Source organism: Pygocentrus nattereri, chromosome 26, assembly GCF_015220715.1.
Source record: "Pygocentrus nattereri isolate fPygNat1 chromosome 26, fPygNat1.pri, whole genome shotgun sequence".
Taxonomy (NCBI): Eukaryota; Metazoa; Chordata; class Actinopteri; order Characiformes; family Serrasalmidae; genus Pygocentrus; species Pygocentrus nattereri.
Window position 1 is genome coordinate 24,694,439 of NC_051236.1, and position 23,791 is coordinate 24,718,229.

Genomic DNA, 23,791 nt, shown 5'->3' on the forward strand with positions numbered 1-23,791 from the left:
CAGACGGTTGAGGCGTGCTGGACTCGGGAGCTCCGTCCTCACCTCAATGTGTGGTGGAGAGCGTTCTGTGCTCCAGCATCACCGTGTGGCACGGAAGCTGCTCAGTGGCAGAAAGGAAAGCTCTGCAGAGGGTGGTGAAGGCTGCACAGAGGACTGTTGGAGTCAGACTTCCCACCACCATGGACATTTACACCTCCAGATGCAGGAAAAGGGCCACTGGCATCAGGAAGGACCCCACCCATCCAGCACACACACTTTTTGTCCTGCTCCCCTCAGGCAGGAGGCTGCGGAGCATTAAGAGTAAAACAACCAGACTGAGGAACAGCTTCTTCCCTGAAGCCGTAAGACTCTTAAATTCCAATTAGACATCACTGCAACAGCGCTTCATGTCCACTTATTTATCTCTGCTGCTGTACTGAACCAGTGCCCCCACTATATCACCCCTCCACTATATCACCCCTACACATGTCACTTTATACATTACCAGTATTGAGATGTACACCTTCTACCTCGTACTCATGCTGCTGTGTTTCATGCTACTGTTATTTGCACCTTACTATTTATTGTTTATTGTTACTTCTGGGAGTTAACTGGGACCTTGAGTAAGCCATTTCGTTCCACCTCATGTACCACGTGTGATGCGAATGACAATAAAGCCTTATCTTATCTTATCTTATCTTATAAAAACATTGCTCTTCTTATAAACATTTCTGCTCTCCATCTTGTTGCAGTAATGCAAAATACACAGAAAATCAATAGTAAACCAAAAATAAACTGGAAATAATCTCCAACCACTTTTGGACCAAAACACAAATCAAGTCATACTTAAAACCTCTGAAGACCTTAGTAAGGAACGTCTAATGAGGATTTGAAAGCAGCACTGTTCACAAACAGGTACCATGCGCACACAAATTTGGTAGGCAAGGACCGGCTTAAACAATGGATTCCGAGAAAATTGATGTTTTAAATGCATCATGTCATTATATTGCTCTGTTAATTCCATTCTGATTCATTCGTACGCTATACTTACACTATTTACTATAATGTACACTAGCTCATTACTGGAAAAAGCAATCACATTACACTGGATAATCGAGTAACATAAGTTATTTGTAAAAATGTGTCCAACAACTGACACACTATTTGTCTTTGAGGGAGAATTATTCTAGATGGCAGGATGCCAGAGCCATCATCTCTCTATGAAGACACATTTCTATCTGTCAGCAATAATCAAACAAAACACCTGAGCTGAGTGGAGACACTGTAGTGTGTTACTCAGGCCCACCCTCGACATTAGAGTAGATAAACTGCAAACACAAATGTAGAAACAAAACAGATGCTGGACAGTCACACTGAGTCACTCTTGAAACCAGATTTGCTGCTCTCCAGTTTCAGCATAACCCGGCCAAACATTCTACACATGCATACAGGCACACCCACACCCACACACACACGTTTGTATTTCTACAATGTCAGGATGTGGGGTCAAATATATGTCTCACATGTTTTATATGTAAATATTTGTGATTTTTTATAAATAACCAAACTTTAACCTTAGTAACAATAATGCCCTTGTCATTTAAAAACATTAAATCTGAAAGTTTAAAGTATTTTATTTTTTCATCCAGGTCCACTCATAACACTTGCATGGTTTATCTACCCAAACCAGTCATAATAGATTTTTCATTATCATTTTTTTGTCCTAGAATTAAACAGGCTGTAGTTGTTACTGTGCCTTTAAAGCTTAATTTGTCTGTGTTCTTTCTGGCTGCCCTCTGTTGTGCTTCATTCAGAAGGCAGGATGGGTTGAAACACTCTTTATAACTTCAGCGTGAATAGGTGGAGCTAAACTGCTATAGACTGACTAGGTTGCCATCCATAAATGTGAAGGTTTGTGCGATGTCAAAAAACAGTGAATTCAAAGCAGGCTTAGTTTTATGCATATGGACTGAGGCATGAATGGTATGTTTTGGAACTTTAACAATGTTTACATATTACATCAAACTTTTATTTAGAAAAAAAGTGATGAAAATGACTTTTTTTATTAAATTAAAGATTTTTAAATGTTACTGATCTTGACAATGTACGCAGAGTTCGAAAAACTGTGATTGAAATTCATAACCTGGTGTCTGTTGCCAAGTCAACAACAATGGCATATGGCCAAAAGTAGATGCCGACTCTCTCTCTCTCTCTCTCTCTCTCTCTCTCTCTCTCTCTCTCTCTGTCTCTCTCTTCCACACTCCTTCACATACCGACTCAAACACTGGCCCCTATTCATGATTGGTGTGTATTTCTAGCAGGCACCCTCAAATAGCAACTTGTTTGCCTGGAGACTAGACGGAAAGATAGTCAGGGTCTACATATTAACTGTGCCAGGACAACTTCCCTGAACCTTCATCAACACTGATCAACATTCACCATGAACTCTCACCACAACACTCATCAGCCCCTCTGTTCACTAGAAGCATGAACATCCTGAAAAAGGTGAGTTCCTCCACTTATTACAGCAGGCAGCGCCTCTCAAAGCTCTCTGCCTTTCAGATGTAGGCTTAAAAAGAAAGTGTCTGGTATTTGTGAGAGCCTCTCATCAAGCAGGGGGTGAAAACACACCGAAACTGCTTGAATTTAAGTACAGAGATTCTGATTCCCGAATTACTCAAATAGAAGTGATGTTTAAGGAAACTGTCCATTTTAAAATGTGTTTACATCTCATTGAATAAGATGAAATTTCAAACAGGTTTATAAAAGAACTACAGAAGAACATTTGAATGTGTGGATATGTGGATGTGTATATTTTAACCATTTACGATAGCTTAGCCTAAGATAGCCCAGGACACCAGGACGCATGCTTCTGGCTAACTCTGGTAGACTAGACGTGGTTGCCATTTTGCCTCTGTGGGTACAGAGCAATGAAATAAATACATTTCTAACGTGTATTTTGGTAGCATTTCCCTCTTCTTCTGTTCAAAAAAGGGCTCATTATGACCATTTTTGCCGAATGTTACCACAAACAGAAGCACTCAAGTAAAACACAGATCCCTGGAAAAGCTACTTAAAGATGCAGCCTGTGGTTCTGGAGCAACAAAGTGAGAATCCTATAATTTAAAATGCTATAAAGTGAGATTTTCCTCCTGTTTTTCAAATAGAAGGGTTTGATGTAGTATGTAAACCACATCAAACCCTGTTTTGTTTGCTTGATGTCAAAAAAACAAAACAATGACCTATTCAGTCTACACCAATTAGCCCCACCCATTAACCTTGACGCTATTGGAGTGCTTCATTCTGGATTTTCTGAATGAGGCACAATGCAGGGCAGATAATTAGAACCCAGATCAGTCAATTCAGTCTTAAAGGCATCATATCAAAAAATGTTTCTGTTTCTAGGACAGGGATGCACAACTCCCGTCCTGGAGGGCCAGCGTCTAGCACAGTTTAGTGATTTACCTGCTCAAACGTACCTCATTCAAGTCATCTATTAATTGCCAAGATTAATTGGTGTGTTTGAGTAGCAGAACAACAAAACCGTGCTGGACAACAGCTCTCCAGATGCCATAAGTATACCTGAGGAAAATAAAATGTACAGTGCTATGAAATCTTTGCATATTTGCCACTTTAAATGGTTAGAAATGGTAGGGAGAACATAAGAAAGACAAAGCAGTTTTTATCATTTCATTTCTTGAAGGAAAAAGTTTTGCAACACTTATTACCCATATGAAAAAGTAATTGTCCTTATAAACTTAATAACTGGTTGTGCAAACTTCACAAAAAAAACAGCAACTCCAACCACACTTACTATGATCACAGATCAGTTTTATGTTCCTGTAGAGGAATTTTGGCCCACTTTTCTTTGCAGAATTGCTTTAATTTAGCCACATTGGAGTTTTGAGCATAAATGGCCTGTTGAAGTTTCTACCACAGCATCTGAAAAGGGTTTAAGTCAATACTTTGACTAGGCCGCTCCAAAACCTTAACATTTTTAGAGATGGACTTACTGTTGTGCTTTGGTTGGTTTTCTTGCTGAATAACTCGTTGTGCTTGAGTTTTAGATCACAGACTGATGACCAGACATTCTCCTGCAGAATTCATGGTCTTGTCAATTATGGCAAGTTGCCCTGCTTTAGGCCTTCAAAAATGCATCCAATAAATAACACCACCATGTCTGACTGTTGGTATGACATTTTATTGTGGAATGATGTGTTAGCTTTGTACTGGATGTAGTGGGGCTTCTGTCTTCCTCTATTATCCACTGTTGACTCATCAGCCCATTGAACATTATTGCAGATGGCTTGGGGGCCACCAAGGTGATCTTAAATGTGAGATAAGCCTTTATGTTCCTCCTCTGAAACAGTTAAGTGTGACAAATATGCAAAAATTGACGAAATCAGAATAGGTCAAATGCTTTTTAACGGCACTGTAGAATATGGCCTTTTAAATTATTTAAATCAGAAGCAGTTCTTCCTTATTCGCTTTATTACAGGTTGAAAAAACTACTCAGAATATTTGATATATGTGAGTATCTGTCTTCAGAATAAATTTGTGAATATTACAATGACAGTGCAAACAAGACAGCTTCAATAATTTCAGAATATATATACTTTGTGCTCACTGTCTATCACTCTGTAAAGGAACAGGTTTAGGGTCAATAAGATGAAAGTTAAAAAATTAAAACACACACACACACACACACACACACACACACACACCTAGATAGAAAGGTACGTAGAAGCATGACTCACAGGAATCGAAGTATGCATCAGGTTTTGACCACTGCCATCAGTTACGGAGATGCAGGTCTGTCTAGCTACTCGCTCTGCTAGAAATGATGTGTAGTAGCTCAGTTTGTTAGTTATGTGCATATACACACACACACACACACACACACACACATATATATATATATATATATATATACACACACACATATAGAAAACCTTGTATCTCCAAAATGGTAACTTTACGGAAGAAGGAAAAAATTTCTTTCAATGTAAGTCTATGGAACCAGATGATTTTCCAAGTCATTTTTTTAGGTCATTTCTTTTAGTACATTTAACATGAAATTAACATACAACGTAAAGGCCAACATGTTTTTTTCCAAATTATGTAAAAAATGGAAAAACATCAAAAGTGATAGTGAGATATGAAGTTTTCATCATACATATATTTTCTTACACACACACACACACACACACACACACATACACACATATACATACATACACTCACCTGCCACTTTATTAGGTACTTGCTAGTAAAAGGTTGGACCCCCTTTTGCCTTCAGAACTGCCTTAATTTTTCATGGCATACTTTCAACAAGGTGTTGGAAACGTTCCTCAGAGATTTTGTTTATTTATTTGAGTTACTGTTGCCTTTCTATCATCTCGAAACAGTGCAACTCCTGGTTTGACCAATCAGTGCTTCAGTAAATTGAGCTCATGATGTAATTGATGATAGTAACCAGTCTCTGTGAAGGTGTCAAGGAAAAATATGGACTCAAGAAATTCTTGTTACTTTTTATTGTTTTTATGTTTATTTGAATTATGAATATGACTTTAAATTAATGTATATTGTGATAAACTCACTGCTGAGGGAAACTGTTTAAAAATTTGCTTAGATGCCTAAAACTTTCACACAGTGCTGTATATATATATATATATATATATATATATATATATATATATATATATATATATATTTTTTTTTTTTTTTTTTTTTTTTTTTTTTTTGTATAAAGATATTTAGATGGAGTTCCCAAGCTTTTGACAACCAGTGAATGTAGGGGTGTAATTTAGCTTATAACTGCACTATGTTGGTGTATATGGCTGTTTTTATCACAAACATTTCAGAAGGAAAAAATAAAAAATTGCTTAACTTTGTAGATTTTCTAAGATTTATTAATGAGGGTCTCAGAACGTAAAGAGCAGCTGGTGCTCTCAAATGTATAAAACAGAAAATAATGGAGCCGTAAGGTTTTGATTTGTCTGCAATGATCAGGAGCTGGCACTGACAGTTATGGGAGCATGCCAGAATGTTCCTAGCAGGAGAAGAGTATTTGTCATTCTTCACAGACTCCTCACTCCTCTCCACCTCTCTCTCTATTTAACTCTCTCACTCTCTGGTTCTCTTAATTGGCCTCATTAGGCCTAACTCAAGCCCAGGTTTACTGAGGTTCAGCTAAAATCTCCTGTTTGTTCACAGCCTTCACAGCCAGTGTTTTGCTGGACCACCTTTGTTTTGCAGTGCTGTAATGAGGAAGTGAGACAGGGCACTGGACGTATTAAGTGTTCCTTCTTCAGTAACCAAGCCTGTATTTCAGAACAGGCTGTTAATTGGCTTCTGTTCAGAGATAGTCAAAAACACATCTTGCTTTGTGCCTATGCATGCAGGCAAACAAGCACATGAATTATACAGATCAGCCACAACATTAAAACCATCTCCTTGTTTCTACATTATCAGCTCCACTTACTATATAGATGCAATTTGTAGTTCTATAATTACAGACTGTAGTCCGTCTGTTTCTCTGTATCTTTCTATACCTTGTTAGCCCCCTTTCATCCTGTTTTTCAATGGTCAGGACCCCCAGAAAACCACCTTTATTTTGATGGTGGGTCATTCTCAGCACTGCAGTGACACTGACGGTGTGGTGTGGTGTGTTAGTGTGTGTTGTGCTGGTCTGAGTGGATCACTCAGCTGAGTTTTTAAACACCTCAGCGTATTTGTTTGATCGTTATGGCTGATCTGTGCATAAGCCAAGGTGGATTCCTTCAAGGCTAACCCGAAGGCTGTAGAGCTGTATGAATGGTACAAATACAAAAAGGTGAACCATCTGGGTGGAATGACTGTTGAAAGAAACATTTAATAATTGCAGAAACAGCAGACTAAATGCTTTTACATCTTAGTTATTTGCTCCTGTATATAAAACAAATAGTCCAGGTTACTGGTCATCCTGTCTCAGGATGAGACAAAGACATGCTCAGTCTAGACGATTTCAACTAATTAATCTCTGTGAAACGCTCAGAAGTTCTGCTTGATTCTGGTTCAAACCGATGATTTGACACCTATTTGAATTCTTATCTACACTGAGAAACAGGGTTCAGGTGTTTCTCTCTGGTTCTCCTCACTGTGCTAATGTTATTGACTCCAGCACAAAAGGTGTGGTTGTCCTGGATGTCCGTTAGCTGGGAATACAGAGTGATTTTGTTGGACAGGGCGTAACAGTTGTTCAGCAGTTCCAGGAAGATTCATGCTGATTTATTCTAATGGTCAATTAGCATTAGTGAATCATACAACATGCTCTTAAGCCAGCCTTGCTCTATTCAAGTAACACTCCACTGTTCATCTGCCATTAGGGCCAAGCCGTTAGGACAGGTGGGGTGCAGGACAAAAGAGTGTGTTTTAATGGTGTCGCTCATAGAGGTCCTGCACTGGCTAGATCATTTTGAGGTCTTATGTTGCCCTTATAGATTGGAGGCCAAATCAATCTTTTAAATTAACCCTCCAAACCTGGGTCTTGGGAAAACTTCTTGGAATAATGACCATTGGAGGTGTAATGGTTGATCGGTAGTTCAATGCAACCATGTGAAACTTGCAGAGAACATAAGCCCACAAGAAATAATCCAGTCTTTTCTGTTCATGTTAGGGCAATGTTATCTGGAAAGATCACAAATCAAACAAAGCAATCACCCAAATGTATCTTCCACTGAGACTCTTTTCACACTTAACAATAATATCAAATAGAACAGTTAGCATATTTTTCGAAGATGTCCACCAACCACTGTCCTGGGACCAGTGATGAAAGACAGTTGTTAGACGTAGTTGTTAGAGAAGATAGTTGTTAGACGTGCAAAGAATAATACATAAATAAAATTGGATTTAAATTGGGATACCATGGTCCATGTGCGTGATGTATGAGTACTATTAGTCACGGCCAAGTTCATGATGAGAATTTTCACCTGTACAGCTGACCATCACCCATCCCGGCTAAACTGAACAAACATCTATAATGATTCATTCTAGAAAAACAGAGAAAGCACTGGTTCCAGTCTAAGCCATGCTAAGCACTTATTTACCCAATCTCACTTCACTTCAAGCACAGGTGATGGAGGCTTGGAGACTATAATTAGTAGATTAGAGGTGTAAACAAGAGGGACAATTGTGGTTCAAAGCCTCTCAGCACATGTGAAAGCATGACTCTTTAAATTTATATATCGCTGTTGTAGGGACAAAATCTCGCATCTGCATTTTTGTCGTTTGTCTTTTTTTTTTTTTTTTGGAAAATGCCCGTTGTCCTTTACATTGTGCTTATATTTCAGGATTAATTGACCAAAAGAAATAGCACAACATTATTTGGAAAAAAAGTCTGGTTCCACTGATTTACATTAAAATTTAAGTATGTTTTCTCCTTCTCCTATAAAGTAATCATTTATATATTAATATATATTTACACACACTAAATACTAAGACATCCTAAGAAATTCTGAAATTCATATTCAATGTTTCACTCAAATTACTGTGCTGATTACACAATTTGTAAGAAAAAAAAAAGTTCTATGTTGGAAAGTAATGCAAGATGGAAGCATTTTCACCTTTTCACCAGTGGTCTCAGACTTTTGAAGGTGTACACGTGTGTGTGGTCAAAAGTATGTTGACACTCCACCTAATTGCAGAGTTCAGGTGTTTCAGCTACTTCCACTACTGACAGGTGTATAATATCAAGCACGTGAAGTCTTCATAGACGAACGTCAAGCACTGGCAGTAGAAGAGTCATACTGAAGAGCTCAGTGGCTAAACAAGCTGTCACGATGCCAAAAATGATACTGAAAAATGACAAGAAATAAATGAACTGGCAAATCAACAAAGCTGCTGGTGATCTCAGAACAATGGACTGACCACCCCCGCGTCCAGAATCTCAACATTACTGAATGTGTTTGGGAATACAGGATCATGTTAAGTAGAAAATGCAGCCAACTTCTAAGAATTAAATATAGAAGCATGGAAAAATTATTGCTGCAGATTTCTGTGAAAAACAAAGCAAATATCTCAAAAAGAACAGAAGCTATTTTAAAGGCAAAGAGTAAAACAATTTTTAGTCAAATATGTATTCTGTTTTTTAACCTCAAGTTAATAAAATGAATACATTTATTTAATGGGCTTTTTTTTGGCTAGAAACTACATGAATTAATGGTGGCCTCTGACTTTTGCAGAGTATTTTATGCATGACTTTATGTAAAATGTAAAAATATTTCATGCATAACTCTATATTACATTTTTCTCAACAGTGGTGTTGTTTTGAGTCAAAACATCTTTTAGGAACATAATGGCCTTGGTCATGTTTATTCCAAAAGCTGTTTCTTCTTGTGTCATGTGAAAGCACTAGCAGCTCAGAGACTCATTGACATTCTTTGTGAAACCCCAAGTAAGAAGCCAAACACCCGATAACAAGTTCAATTTGGATAGCTCTTTTCCCCTGGATTAATGATTCATTTGTGGTCTTTGTTAGTTCCCCTGTCTGTTATTGGTTGTATGCTTCTTTTTGAAGATAACAGTGAAGGAACAGTGAAGAGATCAAACCCAGGTTTTATCACAGTGTCACAGAATACGCTTCACCAAGTCTTTGTAATTAAATTTCCACCCACTAGCTGTATTCAGTCGCTTTGTTTATGCATGTTTGTGTGGGTACAGTCCACACTTGAAGACTGTGAACCCAGTCCAGATCTTCATTGTCACATTCTAATGCCCTATGGCTGTGAATGACAGAGGGACTAGTGAGTCAAGCCTGTGTTTTTGTGTCTTTGCCAAGAGTCTGTGTCCTTTATTGTCATTACCTTAATGTGGCCTGATGCTTTCCTGGCGTAACAATAAAATGGTGTGACGCAATAAGCCTGGTGTATGTGAGTGTGTGTGCATATGGGTGTCTGGAGGGGGCAGTGGGTTCGTATTGAGGCTGCTGGAAAGAAATTAGGGGGATGACTCAAAGCACTTTGGGTAGGAGAACTGAGCATGCATCACTTGTGCATGGCTCATTCATCAACAATACACTTCAGGCCATATCTATGAAAAATAAAAACTCTGTTCACATTAACTTTCGTCAAAGATTTACTAGAGTTGTATACAAAAGTTTGGGCACCCTTGGCCAAATTACACCATTTGTTGATTTGTTGAAGTAAAAACAAGTTAACACAACATCTGCATGGAACAAACTTAAATCTGGCTTATTTCTAAAAAATGTATTTGTCAATAATGACAATTATGCTAATAATGATAATTTGCTAAAATGTAACATATTAGGGTGAAAAAGCATAAAGTGTGCTCATGTGCATATGTCTTGGTACCCTTTCAGTCATTACTTTATAACTCTGGCTGAAATCAATGTTCCTTGTAACAAACTAACAGCCTTTCTATTTTTTGAATTTATGGCTTTATCTCGTGTGTATATCATGTTTAAGATCTACCCACAGGTTTTCAAAACTCTGGGAAAGGCAAAAACCATTCCACAAAAAAGTAAAAAATTTAAAGTAGTTCATGGTTGATTTTATTCTATGTTGTGGATCATGATCTTATTGTAAAATCTGAACTTTTCTTCAATTTCAAGAATCCAGTTTTCACAATGGTTTTATCACAGCATGGTATCCATGACTATGACATGGGTACTATGGTATCCCACACCACAGTTTTACATTTATGGCATTTTGCTGACGCTCTTATCCAGAGCGACTTACAACTTGATCATTTTACACAGGGGGGCCAAGGTGGTGTTAGGAGTCTTGCCCAAGGACCCTTATTGGTATAGTGTAGGGTGTTTACCCAGGTGGGGATTGAACCCCAGTCTACAGCGTAGAAGGCAAAGGTGTTAACCACTACACTAATCAACCACCAGTTGATTTTACCACAGTATGGCATCATGATTTTTTGGCAGAAAGAAGACTATGACATGGTAGTTATGGTATCTCCACCATGCTTTTACCATAGTTTGGAATCATTTTTTTTTTTTTTGTATATTACTTTAGATTCATGTTTACCTATACAGTCACCATAGTTATTAGAAAACATAGTAAAACCATGGTAGAATCATAGTATGAACATGTTTACCATAAAATACCATAGTATGCCACTTTAGATCCATGATTTACTGTAACACAACCACAGTTAATATAAACCACTATAGTAAAACCATGGCAGAATCACAGAATAAACATGGGTACCATGAGATACCATAGTGGTGTATAGTAGATTCATGGCTAACTATACACTAACCATAGTTACTAAAAACCACTATAGTAAAACCATGGCAGAATCACAGTATAAACAGAGTTACCATAAGATACCAAAGTAGTTTCTGGTAGATTCATGGCTTTAACAGTCATGGCTAAATTAGGCTTTAACAATGGTGTCTACGAACTACCATGGTAAAGCCGTGGTTAATTTTTGTAAGGGATTAGCTTCTAGCTGATCCTTTAAATATCTGTTGATACTTAGTAGAATCCTTTCTTATTGCTCCCCCGCAACATTTCCTGTACCACTGGCTGCCATGCAACCCCAAAGAAGTTGTGAAGATTTTCTTTTACTGAAATGTTTCTCTTTTATTTTATCGTATCTTGACTTTGAATGTAGCCAATGAGCCAAATATTTGTTTTATCCACAGCACTTGATTCCAATACACCTCTGGCTTATCTAGATGTTGTTTTGCATACTTCTGATGACCATTCCATGTAAATGATTTGTACAACTACACTGCACAGTGGGCCAGTACATCACTATTCTTGTAGTCCTGTAGGTCCATGGCAGTGATGTGGAGGTTTTCCTTTGTACACTTGACCAGGAGACTGCTTTACATGAGTCTTTAGTTTCAGATCATCAGTCAGTGCTTAAATGGCTGCTGAATATAACACCCTGAAAAAATGTCACCTAATTTATTACACTCTGGAATTTATTACATTTATTACACTCTGGAATTATCTACACCTGGCTTCAATTAAAGCCTAATGAGTTAAACAAGGTAGAAAAAAGTGGTGGATCAACTTAAAGGTGCCCAAACTTATGCACATACTGTATTGTTTTTTTTTTCTTTTTTTGATAAATATTTTAAGACTCCTCCAGAGATGAAGTAGCATTAACATCAATGTCTCTCTGAACTGGCTGACCTTTGAAACCCATCTGGACCGTCTGCCAGGGCTTTATAGTCTTCCATGAGAGATGTAAACAGCATATGCTCTTGATGAGAGCGAGTCATATGCTTGTGTGCATATTTTTCTCCAAATTTGCCAGCAGCCTTTTCTAACAAGTCCTGTTAAAGCCATTAGTAACGCATTTCTACCGACCTGACCCAGATGTCTTATTGCTCAACACAACGTGCCGCACACACAACGTCCCTGGAGACGATTGCGTAATAAGAAAAAGTGGACATCTGTCTGGAGAGCACTGGACCTTCTGTATCAAACTGTCTTTTGCCAATCACTCACAGAGCTACGTTTTTTCATTTACTCAACTGTCATTATTTTTGCTTAAGCATAGAGATCAAATCTATCAGACCTCTAAACTTAATTACTGCAGTAGAAATTTCATTAGGAACATGCTAGTGCTATGCTTCAGAGTAAAACTAATAAAGAACTTAATCAATAATGTCGTTTCTCTTTAACCGTCCGTGTAAAATGGCAGCATTTTCCAAAGTAAGCACATTGAATTTGAGCTCATTGCCTATTATGACGTCAGCACTGATTGTAAATTGGAATTAACATTTAGGCGAGATGTAATTTCCAGATGCTGTTTCTCTTCTGCTCAGAGGAAAGTCACACTCTCTAGGCCTCTCAGTGCTTGTGAACCAAATTTAATATCATCAGTCAGGTCAGAGAGTTTAGTTAAAGTGCTGACGGTGCTGGAGCTGGCCTGCTGCTTGAATTTCACAATGTGTCAGAATAAAGAGAGAAGCAAGTTTTAGCTCATTGTATTCTGGGATTTTTTAGCTGCTGTTCTGGGTAGTGCGTATGTCACAAGAGGCAACTTCCTATTGTACCCTCTTGCCAAAAACCTACAACTTATGCAAGAGTGAAGTCAAATGACATGACACTCATAGAGGTAAAGATGGCAAAAAGGGCTCTTTGGAGCAATGCCATGGAACAGAGGTGTTCAAAAGTTTTGCTTACAAAAGTCTAGATGAACAAATAAAGATAAGGAAAGACGTCAATGCTTACCTTTAAATGCTTAAACAGTAAAGTAAAATAAGACATGAACAAACACTATATTGCCAAAGGTATTCAGTCACCCATCCAAATCATTTAATTCAGGTGTTCCAATCACTTCCATGGCCACAGGTGTATAAAACCAAGCCCTAGGCCTGCAGACGGCTTCTACAGACATTAGTGAAAGAATGGGTCGCTCTCAGGAGCTCAGTGAATTCCAGCATGGTACCATGGCAGGATGCCACCTGTGCAACCAGTCCAGTCGTGAAATTTCCTCACTACTAAATATTCCTCAGTCAACTGTCAGTGGTATTATAACAAAGTGGAAGTGACTGGGAACGACAACAACTCAGACACGAAGTGGTAGGACATGTAAAATGACAGGGTGGGGTCAGTGGATGCTGAGGCATATAGTGCACAGAGGTTGCCAACTGTCTGCAGAGTCAATCACTACAGACCTCCAAACTTCATGTGGCCTTTAAATTAGATCAAGAACAGCGTAGAGAGCTTCATGGAATGGGTTTCCCTGGCTGAGCAGCTGCATCCAAACCTTACATCACCAAGCGCAATGCGAAGCGTCGAATGCAGTGGTGTAAAGCACCACCACTGAACTCTAGAACAGTGGAGACATGATCTCTGGAGTGACAAATCATACTGCTGTCCATCTTCACATGGTCTACATATGCAAAATGCTACATCGGTAACATTAACCTAATTCCAATAAAGCTGGGAGAGTACAGAGTACAGAGCAAATAAAAACAAAAAGCAGCCATTCATAAATCTACTTTGACCTGTAATTGAACAAAAACAGTACAAGGGATTTTTGACATATGATCATCTACAATGCATAAAATCACCAAAAGATTCAAGGAATCCTGAGAAATCTCTGTGCATACGGGCAAGACCAAAACCATGATGAATGCCCATGACCTTCAACCCTTTAGGCAGCAATATATTATAAATCATTCATATTTTGACAAACTGTTGTCAATAAACACTTCCCATTACTACATCCACAAATGCAAGTTAAGACTGTATTGCACAGTGAAAGTCATATGTCAACAATGTCTGGAAATGTAGGCAACTTCTCCAAACTCAAGCTCAGTTGAATTGGATTGGCACATCTATGCTTATTTCAAAATGACAACGCCAAACCACATTTTTGCACGTTACAAGAGTGCAAGTGCTAGTCTCCCTTCATGTGTGGTGCTCTATTCAAGCTCAGAATAAGGTCCTGGCTTGTAAGATTTGTGTAACACAAAAATGGCAAAATATTCCGCTTTCAAAACAATCAGTTTGTGTCTTCCTCCAAACAATTATTAAGTGCTGTTAAAGGACAGATGATGTATCACAGTGAAAAATGTACTCCTGTCCCAACTTTTCCGGTATGTGTTGCAGACATCATATATGGAAAGAGCATATATTTAGAAAATTAATGAAGCCAAGAAGGTAAAATATCTAAAATTGTGTTTTTGTGCCATTTTCAATTTGCAACGTCAAACAGATTTTTAATGATCGCTGCTTCCTGCTTTTATTGGCATTTCACATACTGTCCCAACTTTGGAATTGGGTTTGTACAAAATAGTAATAAATTCCGTATAGCACTGCCTGTTGTGTCAGCTGGTACCAGATTCATAGCATTGATTTTGATATGGTAATCTCTCAAGGCTGATGTTAGATTCTTATTTGAATTTCTGTTCTGCCTTAAATAATGAAGCAGATATACACTAGCACCTGTTCAGGTGTCTTAATGTAAGTGCTATATCATTTAAGGTGGAATGAGAAATGAGAACAAGACGCCTCCTCTAAACTCCACCCACAGTGCAAGACTTGGCTGCTGCTGTGATCAGCTGTATCATTTGAGGTGGGCTGTTGGTTTAACCTATACATTCTTACAGATACACACTTGAAGGTAACGTTTATAGTCTGAAAACTTGAAAAGTTTCAAGTTTTCAGTTTCGGCTCTTTTACTGCCCTGTTGCAGCTCCATAGCAGAATTAGATTTTTTGGTAAAAAAAAAAAATCCTCATTTTGCAATAAAACAAAGCTCCACTGATTTTTCTAACAGTTTAAACAATATATGGCCTTAATTGTTGGAGTTAAAGTAGCCTTTAATTCACCAACCTTTAAAGCTGAAAGTTGGTGCATAGACTGCTAGTCACATAGCAACACAGACAACAGTCTCTCCTAACTAGTAGTTAATAAAAGGCGAAGAGAAAGATGAACAATCATTTGGAGACAAATGGACTTATTTGCGTATATAAGCACTCCATATGGATGCCTGATATGTTTAATCTGCAACAAGAAACTGTCAAACACTAAAAAGTCATGAAGCTGAAGTCAGTTTCTCGTTTGAATTGTCCTGTTTCACATTAAATGATGCAAAGTTTGATTCTGGCATCATAAGGTGAAATGGAATAATGGACTTCAGATTTTACAAGCAACTATTCCACTCTTGTGAAAAAGTTTCCTGCCAGAGATATGAGAAAAGCGTAGCAAAGTAAGTTTGCATTTTCATTTATATTATATTATTGAACCTATACTAGGGCATTGCCACATATGAGACATAGAGTATATTGCCAAAAGTATTTGCTCGTTTGCCTTCACATGCATATGAACTTGAGAGATCCCATTGTAAATCCATAGGGTTTAAAATGATGTGGGCCCACCCTTTGCAGCTATTACAGCTTCAACTGTTCTGGGAAGGCTTTCCGCAAGGTTTAGGAGTGAGTTTATGGGAATTTTTGACCATTGTTCCAGAAGCGCATTTGTGAGGTCAGACACTGATGTTGGACGAGAAGGCCTGGCTCACAGTCTCCGCTCTAATTCATCCCAAAGGTGTTCTATTGGGTTGAGGTCAGGACTCTGTGCAGGCCAGTCAAGTTCTTCCAAACCAAACTCGCTCATCCATGTCTTTATGGACCTTGCTTTGTGCACTGGTGTGCAGTCATGTTGGAACAGGAAGGGGCCGTCCCCAAACTGTTCCCACAAAGTTAGGTGCAAGAAATTGTCCAAAATCTCTGCTGAAGCATTAAGAGTTCCTTTCACTGGAACTAAGGGGCCGAGCCCAACTCCTGAAGAACAACCCCACACCACAATCCCCCGTCCACCAAACTTTACACTAGGCACAGTGCAGTCAGACAAGTACCGTTCTCCTGGTAACCACCAAACCCAGACTAGTCCACACTGCCAGATGAAGAACAGTGATTAGTCACTCCAGAGAACATGTCTCCACTGCTCTAGAGTCCAGTGGTGGCGCTTTACACCACTGCATTCAGTGCTTTGCATTGCATTTGGTGATGTAAGGCTTGGATGCAGCTGCTCAGCCTTAGAAACGCATTCCATGAAGTTCTCTACACACTGTTCTTCAAAACACTTATGAATTTAATTTCCAGTTACATAAATGTGCCTTACTAAAATAGTTGGATCAATTTATGTATCAAAAATACTTTTAGTGATGGAGCACTTGTCAGTGTTTCAGTTCAGTCTGTAACTGGTGAAGGCCTTTAAACACAGGCCCATTCATGCAGCGAGCAACATACCAGAGGGCCAACTGAAAAAAGGTATGGAAAGTTAACATGAAGACCTTCCATAAACAGAGAGAGAGAGAGAAACAACTGTACTAGTCTACACTCTCTACTCGGTGCTCTCTCTGCACAATTTCCTGGAAAGAACTTGTTGTCTGTAAGTGGCATATCTGCAGAGGTGACTGTAAAGGCAGGAATGAATATGATCTCATGGCTACATTACACCTTGTTTTCATATCAGTGCCTAGCCACATCTACACTGTGCATCTCTTAATGCCACATAACATAAGTCATTTATCATTATTTCACTGTCAAGAAAAAAAACCCCTGCAAAATAAAGTAAAAAGTGGCACCAAAGTTGGCAGTATGTAAATTAACAGTATACAATTCTTTAAAAGCAGTTACTGTGAAAATTCTTTAATAATACGTTAAGGATCAGACACATGCACAGATAGACCACATGGGTGACTGAAGCCCTTGCCCTTTTAGCCTCAGACTGTACAAGTGTTCACTTGGTCAGTCATGTCCGTAACTGACTCTCTTTTTAAGAAAGCACAATTTCATAATGTGGTTATTTTGATCAACTGATGGCACTGAGGGAAGCTAATGTGCCAGGTTTCTGAACAGCAATTAGAGCTGTAACTTCTTGGGTTTCAGAAGTGAAGCAGTATAAAGGGCAAAATTATAGCCTTTTAGACTAGAGAGCAGGGTTCAAACCCACATATAACACATAACATTGGGACAGTAGGAAAAACAATACTAAAATCAGACAGAAATGTTTTGCAATTCACTTCTTGATTTCCTGCTTGTTTCAGCAAGATAATGCCAAGCCGCATTCTGCACTTTACAACAGTTTGGCTTCATGGTGAGAGAATGCATGTGCTCGCCTGGCTTGCCTGCAGTCCAGACCTTTCTAGCATCTGCACTCTCTCACTACGAAGCCACACTGTTGTTACATGGAGAATGTGGTTAGGCATTATCTTGCCTTATAGTTATATATAGTTACCCACCACACACACACACACACACACACACGAATATATATCATGGCAGATGCACAATTTAGAACTCTGCATTGGTAACAAGAATAGTCTTTTTGTTTTTTGCCACAGAGAACACAACATCCATTATTGCCAAAAACTATTTGAAAAGTGGACTAAGAGAACACACTTCCTCTTTGCGTCAGTACATCTTAGACGAGCTTTAGCCCAGAGAAGTTGGAAGTGTTTCTGGATGACATCGACAAAAGGATTCTGCTTTGCGTAGTCATCTTGACTTGTATTTGTAGATGCAGCAACAAACTGTGCTTGTTGACAAAGGCTTTCCTAAGTATTCCAAAACCCATGTGGCTATATTGATAACTGAAGCATGTTGCAGAGCTGGTCTTTTGGTCCATTCATGATGAAATCATGGAATTTATAGGCAATACAAAGGGTAACAGGTATTTTCAAATTATGTGAAAACCTGAAAAACCACAAAAATGGAGATACAAGGTTTTCTTCCAACAGCGATATATAACAACCAGAGAAAGGGATTTTACAGCACTTTAAAAAGGTCTTCTTGTAAGTGTACAGAAAAAATAAGATAAGATTTCACTGGCAAACTACCTTCACATGCACAAATACAATATAATGCGAAGGATAAAAAAAAATCTCAATGTTATTTTAAGATTACTAAATAGAAACCCACAAGTATTACTGATTTCTTCACAATTACTGTTGGCTGACCATGCGTAGGATAGCAGTGATGGACGTGGTGTTGCCCCCAGTCTGAATGGCCGCAGGGGTTAATTAGAAAGATGTCTTATTAGAGCTCCAAGTGTCAGAGTGCTGCCTGCAAGCTATGGCGTCATTTCCAAAATTAAAGGGCTTAATCTATTTCCTGACCTTTTCAAACCTTGCATATTGTTGGTAGGTGGGTGGTGATTGAGGGGGGGTCTGAAAAGTTTAAATTAGATACTGAGATGTAACCAAGAGATTGGGAAAGTCCACTTTAAAGAAAATGCAACAATACATTTCACAGACTTCTGTTAAGTGGACTGGTGTCTGGTGGGTGTCTCAGTTTTGTAACGAGACGGTCTGTTATACATTCTTTCCTAGTTACTCATCTGTGAGTTCTACTAATGCTGCAGCATTTGGGTAAAATAAGTGTTTTGCTGTCCTGTTATGTTGCATATATTGCATGCTTTATTCATGAAATGCAGCTCCCAGTGCTTCACAGAAATAAAACATTAAATTACGAAGAGAGTTAGCAAAAATGAACACTATAAAATTGGGAATAGAAGGGAAGGGAAATAGAATAGAAATGAAAAGGCAGTAACTTGAAACAATAACAGACAAAGAAGAAACAGAAATAAAATGACCTTTTAAATTAAAATGACCTTTTTAAAAATTCCATGCAACTTAATGTAACTGGATTTATTCCATTTCATTTTGAACGTTTTATTGGCCAGGCATCATGAAAGAGTCACACAATGCGAAGGGCAATTGGCAATAAAATAAATAAATAAATAAAATCTTACCCCTTTAGTGCATGGTGTTGCCTGAGGGCAGCAAATACTTTTTTCCTGACTATATTACAGACTTTCTTTCTTTTTCCTTTGGGAAAACGAAAATGGCTGTGTTTTTTTCCCCATGCACACAAGCCCACAATCTGTAGGATTTTTTCATAAATAAAACCAGTTTAGATGCTATAAGTCTTCTATGAAACAATAAAATCAGCATGCAACAGTGGAACTGCAACCTGCAATGGACACTGGATTCACATCATGTTTGAAATTCCAAGTGATTGACTTTATAACTGTAATTATTTTCATTATTTTCATGTTTTCTGAAAAAGCACATATAGCACATATATATATATATATATATATATATATATATATATAAAACAAAATATGAAGTACCTCAATCCAAAAAAAAACTTTTAATTTTTTTTAACAGTTCTATAAATTATGCCAATTACGTTTAAAAATATATCTTAAAAATATCTTTAACTGTATTCCATAATTCATGCGGTAGCATTAGCTTTCAAAGGCAAAAGGACCCAGTGGAAGCAGATCTCATCTTGGCTGCCTCCAGCCTGTTTGGAATATACTTCTCAATCATGAGTGAGTGAGTGAGTGCTCTGCATTCTCTGCAAGCAGAGGTGACACTTGCTTGTCACAGGCCATGAATCTCCTTTTGTCCTCAGTACGCTGTAAAAGCTTCCTCCAGACTTTTCTTGGCTGTGATTTTCACTAGAAATAATCAATAGCTGACAGTTCATATTTGTTTCTTATAGGAGCAGAAGGCCTTTCTTTATCCATGACTCATAGATCACTGTTATACATGTGCATGTCTTTATGGGTACATGTAATAAATAATAATAAAAAAAACTCCCTTTCGTTTAATAAGCAGTAGAATGCTGAGATCTAGGATGAGCACTGTAGAAGACCTTGAATATTTCAGCAGTGCAGCACATGTGAGCTCCCTCTGGCGCATGACATACTTACTGAATGATGTCATACCTTTAACCTGGTGGTGATTATTGGGTGGCGATGTCATCTGCCAGTTGGAGAACAGAGGGATTGCATTCTGCAGCATTCAGGATTCTCTTTCTCAGTCTCCCCCTTTCTCTTAGTTCAAGTCAGTTCACAGCTACAGAAAACATTATACCCAGAGTAATTATCCCAAACCTGAAAATGAAAGAGCAAATTCATTCATTTATTTCTCCTTCTTCTCACACTCTCTTATTTCTAATCTGTTCATCTTTGGTTCTCATAACTCCTCTGTGTCTCAAAAGACTGTACGCTGTATCATTACAAAGCAAATAGACTAAAGGTGAATCACTCTATTCGGGAGTTTCCAGGGACACAGCCTGATACACAGCGATCTATGAGTTTTCAGCATTGGCAGTGGAGAAAGAGCTGGCATTTGTACAAGAACCCATCTAATAAGACATTATAATAGCAGCATTATCTTTTTCAGGCTGAATAAGCTTAAAAATGTTCCTATAGTGAGTATATGAGTCAATGAGAACAACAAGCATATTTAGTGTAGAACTATAAACCACTCTAACACTAAGGCAAGTGCAAACTTCTACTTCTGCTTCTACTATGGGTGGCAGATCTTTCAGCACTGCTGCGCCCAAACTCTGGAATTCTCTACCTTCCACTCTTCGTAATTGCTCTTGTCTGTCTTCCTTCAAATCCCTGTTAAAAACCTTCCTTTTTCCCTCTCTGTAGTTTTATTTATTTATTTACAGATGATGATGTAAAGCATCCTTGGGTTTGTGAAAGGCGCTATATAAATTTAACATAATAATAATAATATTAATAATAATAATAATAATAACAATAATAATATTGGCACTTATATATAATAATAATATTGGAAGGTACTGTGAATGCTGATGCGTACAAACAAATTTGAATACACCATATCCTCTGGATAGCATCTGTTTGGGCAGAAATTCTTTCTACAGCAAGATAACGACCCTGAGCACACTGAGAAGATCAGGACATATTTAATAAACACTGGAGCTGCTTGTGGGGCCGTCATTTTCTGTGTTCTGTTTTTTCTCTGATGCAGAAAAATGGATGTGCTGAAAACTAAACACATAGTTTACATAGAGTACTGTACATGAATACACATTGAAAAGAAGTTCAGTATTGAAGTATTGATTTAACTTACATAAGACAGCATGGTCAGACAACTTTGTCTTAAAGGCCTGAAAATGTTTGAGTCACATCATTGTTGGGTATTGAAGGTGAATACGGCTTAGTATGATAAGAGAAAGGCTCACCTTTGCAGCCTGGTGACTCATCTGATATATCACCATCCTACACACTGTCAACATGCAGGCTAGGAAGGTGGCGTGGGGCTGTGAGGATTCACCCGTAATTTATGATATGCATGAGCAGTCTCATTGTCCTAGGGCAGGCTAGGGCAGAGAGAGAGAGAGAGAGAGAGAGAGAGAGAGAGAGAGGGAGAGGGAGAGGGAGAGAGAGAGACAGAGAGAGAGAGAGAGAGAGAGAGAGAGGAGGGGGGAGGGGGACAGAGGAAACACCCATCTTAAACTGACAATAACCTCAACATCCAGCTCACACCTTTAACCACAATCATAGGGCTCACGACCACATGTGGCCCCAGGCAGTACCAGCAGGCTAAAGGAATAGTTCAGGGGAAAAATGAAAATTTATCACTAGCAGTTGATAAGCCCAGACATGTTGGATGTCTGATGTGCGCTTCTTTAACTTACAATAGGAGATGCTAGGTTAACATTGCTAACAAACACTGGAATTACATGCCAAAAAGTGTCTCAGCCAGCTCAGAACCCATCCACCTTTATTTCTTGCCGACATGTGAATGGCGGTTTATGAAGAGTCTGGCCTCTTCGTACTTCTCGTTATATCAGTAGCATGACTGCAGAACGCCAGAGGGCGCCCGCGAGCGAGTCCTCAACGAATAGGGCGAATGGAACTAAACGGCTAAAAACGGAAAACGTTGAGATAGTTTCTAATCACTTGTCCAGAACAGACATTGCAGAAAGTTGAAGGATGTATTTCATTTAAAAAAGCAAAAATAAACCTACCTGTATGTTTTCCTTTTTCTACAGTAAATGGGTTTCAGGCAGCAGGACTCCATCTTAATGTTCATTTTGGACTCGCTCAGGAGCGCCCTCTAGCGTTTCACCAAAGGTAAGGTAACTTGGCAGAGAAACTGGTGTACTCGGAAAATCCAAATAATGTCTGCTAACGATTCTGACGACCGCATTTTCAACACAAATGAGCCTCAACCATGTATGTTTGATGACTTCATGAAGAAATGTGTCAGCTGGACACAGCACATAACAATAAGTACATAACAACGAGAATTGGGTTTACTTGTTCAAATAGCGGCAGGTGGAGTGTGAATGCGAAATGGAAGCTATTTATGCCAGCGCAGCACTGACGACTGTAAAAAAGACATGTTTATTTATTTCTATAGTCAAACTGCACAAAGTAACGTTTATCTATGTTACAGATATGAAGTAGCTTAGCTAGCAAACACAGTGGGATACCTGCTTACCGACGTTTTGACACCCCTTGCGGCCCAGTTTGAAAGCAGAGCATTGGCCTAACTACCACTAAGAGGGAGGTTCTGTGGTGATAATGTAAATTGATAGATTTTTTTAAACAAATAAATTAAGAATTTTGCATTTGGGTCATTCCATGGAAATGGCACATTTTGTGTCCTCATCTCCTCTTTAGGTGTATTTTATCTACTGGGTCACATAAATCTATATTTTAACAGCTTTACACATACATTGAAATATCTCCTTTAATACAGTGTATTTTTTTTATTTGATCTTTTTATGAGAACTTTGTTTATTTATTTATTTTTGCTGACACCACCTATTTTGTCATGTCCCTCATGGCCTTCAACAAAAGTATACTTAGAATATACCAAATACAACTATAAAAAAGTCCATATATTTTGATGTCAACCTAAACAACTGTCTGTGTTTAATTGTTTGTGATATTATTTTTCAAAATTAATTGATAATTATTTATTAAAATCCCATTATTTAGTTCTGTACCTAAGTAACCCCTCAACCCCGTAACACAAATGAATCTCCCCCACAAAAACAATGGTATGATCCATATGATCCATATACATCAAGAAGTGACATCACTCAAGTATTTTGGACAATAGGACAGCAAAGACAGGCAAGTGGCTTCCTTCTTTTATTTAATTTTGGTCATTTATCTTGTGATATTGTGGTCACCAAACTCAGTGACTCAACACCGTCACATGAAAAAAAGATAGAAAACTATTACTTATAAAAAACGTTTTTTTAATTTCAAAACTATATGCTAATTCTGAATCTCATGCATGCCATGTGCTCTCTCTCTGGTATACAGTATGTAGAGCAGCGGCCATTTTGTGCATAAATCACAACCCCGTCACACTCAACCCCGTTACATGTTTGACTGTGAGGTATACATATCAATGATACATTTAAGCAAAAAACTTGAAAATGTCAAAGTCCAATTTGAACCATTCTAGTGGAATGACCCATTTATTTACCCAGATGAGTGTCCAGTGTTTGTAAGCAATGTTAGCCTAG

General features: G+C 38.3%; 1 protein-coding gene across 2 annotated transcripts in view; it reads left to right on the forward strand.

Moving 5' to 3' along the window:
• The first annotated feature begins 2,333 nt into the window (after nucleotides 1-2,333).
• The window catches only part of lepr (leptin receptor), a 59,962-nt gene continuing 38,504 nt past the window's right edge, over nucleotides 2,334-23,791 (forward strand). Inside the window, exons 1-2 of one of the 2 annotated variants that reach the window (XM_017698167.2) lie at nucleotides 2,335-2,484; nucleotides 22,298-22,379. Coding sequence is in view for 1 of the 2 variants with exons in the window: in XM_017698165.2 (XP_017553654.2) it covers nucleotides 2,467-2,484 (18 nt within the window). In the remaining variant the exon portion in view is untranslated. Of the gene's footprint in view, nucleotides 2,485-22,297; nucleotides 22,380-23,791 lie in introns of both variants that reach the window. The other variant, XM_017698165.2, reaches the window with a different exon arrangement.